The following is a 12,373-nucleotide window of genomic DNA, read 5'->3' as shown; positions in this document are numbered from 1 at the left end:
TTTAAGGTACCCAACCTCTTGGATTATACCTGGCTATAGGAGCCCTGAAGAGGAGTAGCAGGATTGGCGGATATCGGTAGAGACGGATGAGAATGGAGCAGCAGAGAGAGCTACAATGCAGGATTCCCACGACAGCGCGAGGCTAGCAAGCTGCAACAGTGCGAAAGGCACGGGAGTGTTGCACCAGTGTAGGATGGCACAAAGAGGTGTGCAACGGTGCGAGATGCAGGGAGTTGTTGCAGCAGCACAGAGGTCAGAGAGGGAGCACTTGTCAGTGACAAAGGGAGCTTCAACATCAGGAGAGTTTCTAGCCTCACTGAGATGTCAAAGTTGGGAGATCAGTTACTTACTTCTTAGTAACTGGGTTGCAGTGGTAGTGCTATGGGCAGCACGATGCAGCATGATGAGGGACTTGCAGTGCAGATGCAGCAGTGGCAGTGGCAGGGCCATGGGCAGCAACACGGATGAAGAGGAAGTTGCAGTACGGATGCAGCAGTGGCAGTGGTAGGGCCATGGGTAGCAGTACAAGATGCAGCAGTGTAGAGGATGTTAGGCAGCAGGCCTAGCATCAGCATAGGGACCGATGCCGGATGATCAGAGTGATGCTCAGTGAGGAGTATTACTAGAGCACAGTCCTCGCTAAGAGGGAGTGTTGATTTGGGGTAGCATCGGATGTGCTCTAGCCACGAAATTGGAGGAGAGGCTAAGGCACATGTGATCTCCAATACCGAGAAAGGGTTTGGGCAGATTCTAAACAGTTTGGGAGATATTAAAATAATTAATATTTTTAATGGAGTCCCTATGTCTAAACTTAGGGAAATTAAAATATTAATGTGAATTAATATAAAATTGTGTTAGAATGGTCCAAAAGTCATGGATCAAGCCAGATCTAATCTTAGTCGTTGATTAGGGACTTAATCTCGGCCATTGATCTGTCAACGAGAAAAGTATAAGAGGAGGCTTGAGGGTCACTTGGAGAACACACCAAGAGATCAAGATTTCGACTTTCTGGGGCTGGGTTTGCTGAGAAAGTTGAGAGAGTGATCTGGAGTTGCAGCTGAGGGGCAGTGAATACAGAAGCAGAGAGGCAGAGATAGTGTCGAGAGGATCAGCACAACAGCCGGGAAAGCTGACGCAGAGGGCAGAAGCCGAAACTGCAGGGAACAGCCATAACTGTCAGGAACTGCCAAAACTACCGGGAATAGCCAGAACTGCCGAGAGCTGTCAGGACTGTCAAGAAAGCTGACGCAGAGGGCAGAAGCCGGAACTGCCAGGAAAGCTGACGCAGAGGGCAAAAGCCAGAACAGTCGAGAACTGCTGAAACTGCCGGGAACTGCCGGAACTGTCGGGAAAGCTGATGCAGAGGGCAGAAGAGGCTGACACAGTCCCTAGACGCTGACGCTAGGGTTTTCCATGGGGTAGATTGGAGTTGAGGAGTTGTCGGAGTGTTTATCCGAGGTTTCAGCCAGAGCATATATCTCCAAAGGAGAGGTACTATTGCCGAGATTTTTCTCTGTTGGGTGAGCTGGATTTGACACCCAAATTGTATTTTGAAACTGCGTAATAAATCAAACCCTCAAATAGTTGCACCGGTTTTCCCGCATTGGGTATTTCCTAGGACATTAGTCCAAAAATAACGGTCTCATTTGTGTGTTTGTTTTTGTTTCCTTCAGTTGATGATCTGTAATGTGTTGAGCATGTACTTGCGTTTATTTTCAGTGTTTACATGGTAAATAACTTGTTAATTAATCACAACAAGTAGGAAGGAATAAATCAAAAAGTACATGGAGGGTTTCTAACTGTTAGACTTAGAAACTTCAACAATGTGTATGTTGAGCAGTTTATGTTTAATTACTTCGTATTACATAACATGTGTTGTGGATATGGACTATCCCAGGGTATTGATCCTATGGTGTTAAATTTAATATTGTTCGGTTACAGTACAAAGGAGAGATTCTAAAACCAATGTTTAGAACTTTCTTTGATGTCACTGTCTAAATATTACAATTTTTCTAACAGTTGTGGCAGGCTGTGGTTTGATGATTGAACACTGACCCAAACATTAAAAAAATAAAGATAAACCAAAAAATGATCTAGATCTATTGAGCACTTTATTTTGTTCAACATTTGGTTCTATCTGGACATTTATTTCTTACTTCTTTATCTTGTCCTAGATTCAGTATTGTTTAGGAGTTGGTTTTCCCCTCTCACTTTACACCGACAATGTGATTTTTTGTAGCATCGTATGGTGTTCTAGTCTCGATACTTTGTGGAAATTCCACCTAGAGATAGCTCAATTAAATTAATTGATCGATAATTAAAAATGCCTAAAGTCTAATTTAGGGAAATCGATTAATTAATAGGAATTAATTGAAAAAGGCTAAAATTCTCTGGAAACTCACATTGGTCGACTCAAAGATGATCTCAACCATCAATTAAGTTTTAATCGTGGCCATTGGAATCCCAACTGGAGATTATAAGAAGAGGCCAATGGGTAGATGGAGAACGCACCAGTGTAGACACTCAGTGGTATGGGCAGTTCGATTTTGCAGTGCAGGTGATCCAGAAACAAGATTGAGCCAGTGATCAAGTAGCAGGTGTCAAAGCAGCAAGACAGTGAGTATGGAGAAATTTTTCTAGTTTCGGAGAGCCAGCAGCAAGAGGCAACATTATTCCACTAAAGGTTGCGTAGAGGTCTGCGCATGCAGCTTCAAAGTGACAGTTCAATTTGGCTGAGCAGGGGCTTGATTTAGTAGCCAATGACCAGGAAAGTCTTCCATAAGGCCGAAGGATCAGTTCCAGTAGCAACAGCAAGCGAGACATCAGACATGGAGGGAGTTCCGGGAAGTGTGAGTTACAAGTTGCGCAGAGACAGCACAGAGGCCTGTGCAAGGGTCTTGGACAGCTAGATTTTATGAGCTAGGTTTTGTCGGGATTACATGTGGAGAGAGAAAATTCTCTCTAATAATTTTTCTAGATATTTTGTTGTGTATTGCCAGTTTTGGGCATCCAGTTGTACTCGTAATTTCTCACTGCTGCATAAAAATAAAACCCTCAACTACTGTACCAATTTTCCCACATTGGGTTTTCCCAAGGACATTTGTCCAAATATAACTATCATTCTTTTGTGTGTGTGTGTCAGTATTTTCTCAGTTTCCAATTTATCTTCTGCAACATTTATTTGTGAGGAAATTGCAGTGTGAATATTTCGTTTTTTTGCCATTAACAAAATAAATTGCATAATTAATTTATCAATTAGAAGATATATTTCCAGTTGTTGCTTTTTCAAGGAATTTTCACATGGTATCAAAGCATATTTGACAGGCAGAAAGCTCATAGGCGGAAGAGAGAAAATTTCGTTGTTCAAAGGGAGCAACAAGCCGAAATATTCAAGGGTTGTGTAGTGCCTAGCCAGGCAGTGCGAATTGCTGCACAGAGGGTTCGATTTTCAGTTGCAGGGTGGCAGAAAATTCGACTTGTCCAGGAAAGCGATTCCAACAAGCAAAGGGAGCAGCAACTTAGTATTTTCGCAAAGCATATTCTTGTCTAGGCACAGAGGGTTTGCAGCAGGTTTCCAGCAGAATCAGTGCCTGGTGGAAGGAAAAGTACACACACAGAGGGACTTTCTCTCAGAGGGTTTCTAGTTCAAAAATATGTGATTTCCAATAGTCGCAGAGCAGAGCTGTGCATTTCATGAAGGAGTGCAAGTAGCAATGCAGGAAGTCGAGCAGGAAAGGGAGGAGATTCATGTTTATTTCTCCAGTATTTGAGTTTCAGAGATTTTGTAGCTTCCCAAAGATGGTCGTACAAGATTGCCAAAGGAGGTCATACGAGTTAGCCAAAATGGGGATTTGGGCAGCAAATCGACTTCCAGTTGCGGGAGACGAGTGCCGAAGGAAGTGCGAGTTGCAAAGCGAAGAAAGGTCCCAGTAAGGGGCAAGGCTCGAAAGGAGGTAGTGGGGCACCAAATCCAAGAGGAGGAGTATGAAACTCCAATGTGCTAGATGGGCAGGATCCAGTGCAGAAGTAGCAATGAGATCAGTTAGATCAGTTCCAGTTGTTGCAGCAGGATCATCACCTTTGCTACAAGAGCCCACAATATCATAGTAGCAGGTTCAGTGTCAGCAGGTGCAGTTAGTTATTCAGATGACTATTACATAGCTAGTTGCAATTAGTACTCAAGGGACAGTTGCAGAACTAGTTGCAGTGACACAAGCAATGCGAATTGCCCAATTACAGGATTTAGGTGCAGTTCCAACCAATAGAGATTCCCAATGTAGAGTTGTGCAGTCCAATTTCTAATACAAGAGGATAGTGCGAGTTGCCAGGAGGGAGCAGAGAGATTTCCCAAAGGGAGATTGAGACTTAGAGGGAGTCTAGTTTCAGAGGGAGCGACGATATGGAAGCTAGTACTTCTGGATCTGGGGAGATCAGACTCATTACCCTTGCTACAGGGGCCCACTAGTAGCAGGAGGATCAAGGTCAGTTGATACAATCAAATTCCAGAGTGACAGTCGCAGAATAGTTGTAGTCTAATATTGAAGAGCACAGAGCAGTGTTAATAATAGGGTAGGAGGCTCAGTAGCAGAGTCAATAGCAATGCAGATTCCTTAGTAAACAGTGTAGAGGCTAGTAGAAGTCAAGTGCTCAAGAGACAGTTGCAACACAGAGACATAGTTGATTAGTATTTTGGATACTTCTTAGTTGCAATTGTTGCAGTAACAGCAGCAACAGTGAGAGGGATAGGTGTTGCAACGCAGATGCAGAGTTCGAAACAGTTTAGGATGTACCGTGCAATGTCAGCAACAGCGCAAATGCAGCATTTTGGTTCAGCTACAGTCAATGGCAGATGAATCAAAGTTGACACAGTGGTTGATGACTAGTGACTGAGGGAACAACGCAATGACTAAGGGAACATCATAACGACTGAAGAAGCAACAATGTGACTAAGGGAGCAGCATTGTGGCTAAGGGAGCAGCGCAAGCATTTCCAGTAGAGTTTCATGTCAGACATCAGCAGCGTGTATGGGAGGATGATGCAGAGACAAGGTGTTGTAGCAGTGCAACACTAGAACACCTTCCTCACTAAGAGGGAGTGTTAATTTTTGTAGCATCAGATGGTGTTCTAGTCTCAAGATTTTGCAGAGAGGCTAAAACACATAAGTTCTCCAAAACCCAGAAATTGTTTCTGGAAATTCCACCTAGAGATAGCTCAATTAAATTAATTGATCGATAATTAAAAATGCCTAACATCTAACTTAAAGAAATCGATTAATTAATAAGAATTAATTGAGAAAGGTGAGAATATTCTAGAAACTCACACGAGTCGACTCAAAGATGATCTCAACCATCGATTAAGTTTTAATCGTGATCGTTGGAGTCCTAACTGGAGATTATAGAGGTCGATGGGTAGATGGAGAACACACCATTGCAGATACTCGGTGGTCTGGACAGTTCGATTTTGCAGTGCAGGCGATCGAGCAGCAAGATTGAGCCAATGATCGAGTAGCAAGTGTTAGAGCGGCAGAAACAGTGAGTCCAGAGGAAGCTTTCCAGTTCCTGAGAGCCAGCAGCAAGAGGCAGCATTATTCCACTACTGGTTGGGCAGAGGTTTATGCAAGCAGATTTAGAGTGGCAGTTTGATTTGGCTTAGCAGGGGTATGATTCAATAGCCAGTGACCGGTGTGAAAATTCCAAATTGGAATCCTATTGCAACAACTGGAATTATTGTTCCTAATTGTTAATTAATTTAACAATTTATCTGCTACGGCAAATATCGAAATAAACACACTGCAACATTCACAAATAAAATACTGCAGAAAAATAATACGCTAGAAACTGAGAAATGCTAGCACACACACATAAAATATGAGACAATTATTTTTGGACAAATGTCCTCGAAAACCCTGAATTGGGAAAACTAGTGCAGTAGTGAGAGTTTTTATTATTATGCAGTAGTGAAAATCTGAGTACAATCTGGATGCCTGAAACTGGCAATCCACAGCAAGAAATTTTGGGCAAAATTATTGAAGGGAATTTACCCTTCCTCCACCAGCAATCCCGACACAACCTGCCTTCAGAAACTCGGCCCTCTGACCCTCTGCGTCATCCTCTGTGCAGTTTGCTTGACGTCAAGCCTCCAACCAATCTCTGATGAAGTCGTTCTGCCTCTAGCTGCTGAGGAAATAGTCTCTCCAGCCTTTTGGAACCTCTACCCGACCTCTGGAACTGAGAACGATTTTCTCTCCAGCAAATCGAGCTGCCCTCTCTAAAGCTACCACGCTACCTCACTGGGATAACTCGGCCCTCTTGTTGCTGCCTCTAGATCTGGAAATCTTCCTTCGGATAACTGTCTCTGCCCCTCACTCACTGCTTTGATCTCTGGCTTTCTCTCGCAATTGACTGCTGATACTCTGGAAATTGATCTACCAAGAAATCGAACTGTTCAAGTGCTTTCTCCATCACCACATCGACCTCCTCTTATAATCCACTGTTGGAGCACCAATGGCCAAGATTAAAACATAAATGATGGCTAGTATCATCTCTGGATCGATCCATGTGAGTTTCTAGACTAATCTCGCCTTATCTCAATTAATATTGATTAATTAACCATATTCCCTAAGTTTAGACTTAAGAAATATATAAAAAACAACGAATAATCTAGTTGAGACACTTCTAGGCGGAATTTCCAGAAACAATTTATGGGTTTTGGAGATCACATGTATTCTAGCCTCTCCACCAAATTTTGTGGCTTGATCACATCAGATGCTACAAAAAATAACAATCGGGAAAGTATTCCAGAAGGTCAGAGGATTAGTTCCACTAGCAGCAGCAAGCAGGACATCAGACTTGAGGCAATTCCAGGAAGTGCGAGTTATAGGCTACGCAGAGCCACGCAAGGGTCTTGGACAGTTAGATTTTCTGAGTTGGGTTTTCTTAGGATTGCCCATAGAGAAAGAAAATTCTCTCTTATAATTTTGCAAGATATTTTGCTGTGGATTGTCAATTTTGGGCATCCAGTGGTACTCAAAATTTCTCACTGCTGCATAATAATAAAACCCTCAGTTGTTACATCGATTTTCCCACATTGGGTTTTTCCGGGGACATTTGTCCAAAAATAATTATGTCATTCTTTTGTGTGTGTGTGCCGTCAGGGTTGCGAGGGAGCGGGCCCCCCCCCCCCCAAATCCGCTCTCGAATCGTGCTCCCTAAAAAAAATCACTCCCTAGCCTTTTTCGCAAAAAAAAATTGCAAACACGTTCTGAACGCAATTTTTTCAAAGAACCAAGAATCTTTGACTAGGGCTTCCTAATGATCAAACCTATGGCCCTAGTATTGATATGAAATTCATGGTAATGTTAAATTATTAAAGTAAAAGTGACATTCTCCTTTATCTTTCATTTTCATCCTTTTACTTATTTTTAACATTACCATGAAATGACTCAAGATGTTTGAGAGTTGTTCTGACCTCATTGGATTTCATATGGAGAAGGTAGAATTTTAGATTTCACTCAAAATCCAACAGACTTATCAATTTTTTGGGATTTCGAGATTGGGGGGATTGCAATGTTTCCATTGGATTTCGTCATGTACTAGGGTATGGAACTCATATTTAATCAAGAGCACCAATCCCACTATGTACCTTGATGTTAGAGACATTGGTTGTCAAACTCCTTTATCATGACCCTATTAAAAATGTACCTATCACTCAAACAAAATATTGACTTGACATGCTACATTTTTTCTATCTTATGTTAATGCTTAGAGGGTGATATTAATGACAAAGATCCCAAAATAGGCAATGATGTTGATGATATGTAGCTATTTGTTGTAGCATGATTTTTTTGGATGCTAGAGGCCATCTAGAGCCTGTTTGTTGATGTATTTTCGGTTTAGAGATGGATTGCACTCGATGCTATTTTGGTTATGTGCACCCTTACATGCTATATAAATCAAAACTTGTAACTTGTGGACCTGTGGTTGATGAAGATTGTAACTACTAAATGATTGATGTTATATGGTTTAATCCATGTTTTTATGCTTTTTATAACTAATTCATCATTCTACATGCTTTCTCAAAAATTAGACATTTCTCATGGTGGCAAGAAGCCCAAGCATTAGAAATAGATGATAGATTTACTTGTCTTTTCTAGTTTGAAGCATAGTTTTAAAATTCGGCCGAATCGAATCCGAAACGGCCGAGTTGATCCAAGTCATTGAAGAATTTTATGACTCGGCAGAAAAACCAGTTCGGGAGGCCGAGTCATGACTGACTCGCTGAGTTATTGCATGACTCGGCCGAGTCAATCATGACTCGGTCAACCCGGCCGTTTCCACATCTACTCGGCCGAGTCATTAAATCTAGCCAGTCCCCACAAAAAACAGCGATTTTTCTAATTTTTTTGGAACTTTTTAACATTTAGCTGATTGTTGGGGACTCCAAGGTGTTTTCTCAATTGGTTAAGTGCTATTTGGGGTCCATTCACCTCTCCTAGTATTGATATGCTACTCAAATTTCATTGTAATGTTAAATTCTTAAAGTAAAAGTGGCACTCCTTAATCTTCATTTTCATCCTTTTACTTAAATTTTTAACATTACCATGAAATGACTCAGGATGTTTGAGAGTGATTCCGGCCTCATTGGATTTCATATGGAGAAAGTAGAATTTTAGATTTCATTCAAAATTCAGCAGACTTATCAGATTTTCAGGATTTCAAGATTGGAGGATTGCAATGTTTCCATTGAATTTTGTCATGTATTAAGGTATGGAATTCGTATTTAACCAAGAGCACCAATCCCTCTTTGTACCTTGATGTTAGTGACATTGGTTGTCGAACTTCTCCAGGATTCGCTCCCAAACCAGGAGCTTCTGAAAATGTCGCTCCAGCTCCCGTTTTCGCTCTTGCTCCCCACTTTCGCTCCCGCTCCCAAGTAGCACTGAGCCAAATGATGTTGGCAACTCTAGCAGTAGCCAGTAGTACTGGTCACAGAGTTTTGTTGTAGAGGCCATTTATAGCCTCCTTGGTTATTTGTTTTTGTTTTGATCTCTATATCATCATCGTGTATGTATTGGACAATGCACTGGGTGCCATTTTGATATAATGGATATATTCATGAGCCTACTTTGATAATATGTTGTCTTCTATCTATATTCTAATGCTGTGTGTTTGGAAACATGAAAGAAAATCTTTAAAATTATGTGTTTTTATAAAAAATAAATATTTAATGTATTTTTTACAACGATCGAGTCATTGAAATCGAGCCGGCCGAGTCGATACCGAGTCGGAGTCAGAGTCGGAGTCGACCCTCGGCCGAGTCGGAGTCGGAGTCGAAGTTTTAAAACATTGGTTTGAAGTAGTTTTTATAACTGTTGACTCTTTCATATTTATTATGATATTTTTTGTAAACTATAAATGACAATTTAAGTTTGGAGTTTGAAGTTGGCAATTATAACTCATTGGTAATGAATTATGAATATGATGTTTCGTGAAAGTTGAAAGTCGAAACATTCCATTTCATGTTAGATAGTCTTTGTTATAATTTGGTTACTTGGTAATAGTAGCAGTTACAAATACAAGTTACAACTTTAGTGATCAATGATGACAAATGTTATATATCGAATTTTGAAACCTTGAAACTTTAAGATTGATGAATCATGAGACTTGATATGTTGTATGTTCCTACCTTTTGGATGTGGTTGATGAAGATTATAACTTCTAGATGATTGATGTTATATGGTTCAATCCACGTTTTTATGCTTTTTATATCTAATTCATCATTCTGCATGCTTTTGTTGACATATATGCATCAAAATACATTAAAATATATATTTTATAAAAATTCGCTCCCGAATCAGGAGCTTTTGAAAATGTCGCTCCCTGCTCCCACTTCTGCTCCCGCTCCCAAGCAACCTTGGTGTCAGTATTTTCTCAGTTTCCAGTTTATCTTCCGCAGTGTTTATTTGTGAAGAAATTGCAGCGTGAATATTTCTTTATTTTTCCATTAACAAAAAAAACTGCATAATTAATTTATCAGTCAGAAGAGATATTTCCAGTTGCTGCTTTTTCAAGGAATTTTCACACACTGGGTGTACTCTTTTAGTCCCGTTGACCTACTTTTGTGTTATGTGTTGGATATTAATAAAATTATTTTATCTTATCATATCTTATCTGCTGTTTGCAGCATATTCTCATATTCAAATGATTATCAACCTAGTTGTCTCCTCTATTGCTCTTACTTCCTGTGGAATCTTCATCAAACATTGGTGATCCATGGTGTTTGTGAGACTTTACAGCATGAATTTTTTTAATTTTGCCATTTTTTCTCTTTGAATTTTTGCCTGTATCACATTTAACCCTTTTCTTATTCTGTATATTCTCCATTTCTCCCAAACATGGCTACCATAATACCTCACTCTAAGACAATTTTCAGGACAACAGTGTTGGACGTAGCAAACCACTGCTTGATAAGGAACCAGTATGGTGGCCGGTCAGAAAAAGTGTGATAATCTCAGTGGTAAACAAGCCTATCAGCCAAAGTTGGATACTAGCTTTGATTCCTAGCATGTCCAATTTTCAATACAGTATCAGAGCCAAGTTGGTTGCCGATGGCTGGGAGGCCTGAGCCATAGTGTTCTTTGGCGGTGGAATGTTCGAGAGAACAATCCACACCATGATAAAAAACCAGTATGTTTGCCCATTCTTTAAATGGGATGAAGCTCAGTGGTAGAGCAGGCCGTTGGCCAAGGGCAGCTTCTGGATTTGATTCCTAGCCTATCCAGTTTTCACAAGTCGTTTAATAAGTAAGCTTAGTGGTAGCCAAAAACATGTCCAATTAGGATAAGTGGGTGGCATTTCAAAAGAGCTAAAACTACACTAGTGAGGGCCATACTAAAGGCATTCAGTTCTAGTGTTTTATCAGTGTTTAATATCTATCCTTGTATATGGAATGTCTTATACTTAATCATACCCTGTACTGTTATTGGAAAGCAAGTCACAAAATATTGTGCATTGCACCTGCGCAAAGTGCAATTTACAGCTACATTTCAGAGCTATGACATTCATTATAACGTTCTAGTTTCCCAAATGCATCATTTCTGTCCGAATTTCTAAACCTTGGGCTTTATAACAAAACACACAATTTTAGCATGGATATTTGCTCATGTATGCTTTCATGTTTTTAAATGAAAACCTCGCACATTGGATTGCTTCAGGTGCAAAACTTGTGCAAATAGGATTTAAAAGAATATTGCCTTGAAGTGGGTTTCTCTTGATGTTAATAAACACCTCCCTACGGTTGGCAGGGAGAAACTTTGACTAAGTAATCATGTTTTCAATGAGGAGCTCAACGTGGCAGCAATTTAATTCATTATATATGACACTGTAAAAATATTACGAATGATACAAAAAGACCTACCTGAAGAAGCACTTAAAGGTCTCGTACTTGCCCAAGAAGGGCTCCATGGCTTATGCTGCCAAATCTGAGAAGCAGGAGGACGCTGAAGAGCTGACGAAGAGTTCGAAGATGAGTGGATTTTGGCAGCAGAGCATAAATAAAGTGACCGAATAGGATTTGGGGTTTTGAGTGAGCACCCACGAGCAATGGTCTGCAAGACTCTGGACCCCATTACGGAGTAAATTGAAGGATTTGTACTGTATCGTGTTTCAATGCAATTGAAATATGAACAAAATTTACAAGAAGAAAATCAGGCAAGTCCTCTGGGAGCAGTAGGTCGAAAGGGTTTAAGGGGTAGAAAAAAAGCGCTAACTCGATCTCCTATAACATTCCTGAAACATAACAGAAAATATAGCGTGGGAACTGGATTTCAAATGCAGATAAAAAATGAACTTGCAATGATGCGCATGTGTTTCTATAGCAAAGAGAGAATTTGGTTCGTTTTATATCGAAATAAATGGTAAATAATATTAATAAATAAAAATAAAGGTTTGTGGTAAAAATATTAATAATTTAAATTAAATTTATTTTCACTTAGATATTTTAAATTATTTATATAAAAATAATTTTAGAATTTTATAAAAAAAAAAAAAAAAAAAGAAAGAGAAGAAGAAGAAAGAGTATATTAATAATATTTTTTTGATTTAATTTGAGGCGAATTATCATAAAGATGATGATGTAAGTAAATGTTTCTAAGTCTCCCGAAAGGAAAAAGGGTGAATGTTAGAATAATTTAGTTTTCAAAATTCGAATAAAGAAAATAAAATAAAAAGCTAAAATATTCGAATAAAACAAAATAAAAAGCAAAAATCTTTAGATTACTTATTTGGATATTTGTTTTGATATGAATTTAAATTTTAATAAAAAAATAAATTAGTTTGAATTTCATAAATTAAATTGAGATTATAACATTCATTAT

At 39.6% G+C, this 12,373-nt stretch overlaps 1 protein-coding gene across 1 annotated transcript in view; it reads right to left on the bottom strand.

Annotated features, from left to right (window-relative positions):
* The window catches only part of LOC149254923 (thioredoxin-1-like), a 239,112-nt gene extending 227,231 nt beyond the window's left edge, over window positions 1–11,881 (bottom strand). Inside the window, exon 1 of the mRNA XM_089457144.1 lies at window positions 11,416–11,881. Within this exon, the coding sequence (XP_089313270.1) occupies window positions 11,416–11,626 (211 nt within the window). The 5' untranslated portion in view covers window positions 11,627–11,881. The remainder of the gene's footprint in view (window positions 1–11,415) is intronic.
* Between the last annotated feature and the right edge of the window lie 492 nt (window positions 11,882–12,373).

The sequence above is a fragment of the Pinus tabuliformis genome, chromosome 7 (assembly GCF_031772625.1).
Source record: "Pinus tabuliformis cultivar Carrire ecotype Pingquan chromosome 7, CPIR1, whole genome shotgun sequence".
Classification (NCBI taxonomy): domain Eukaryota; kingdom Viridiplantae; phylum Streptophyta; class Pinopsida; order Pinales; family Pinaceae; genus Pinus; species Pinus tabuliformis.
Note: the sequence above shows the minus strand (reverse complement) of the source record. Positions and strands in the feature narration are given on the sequence as shown.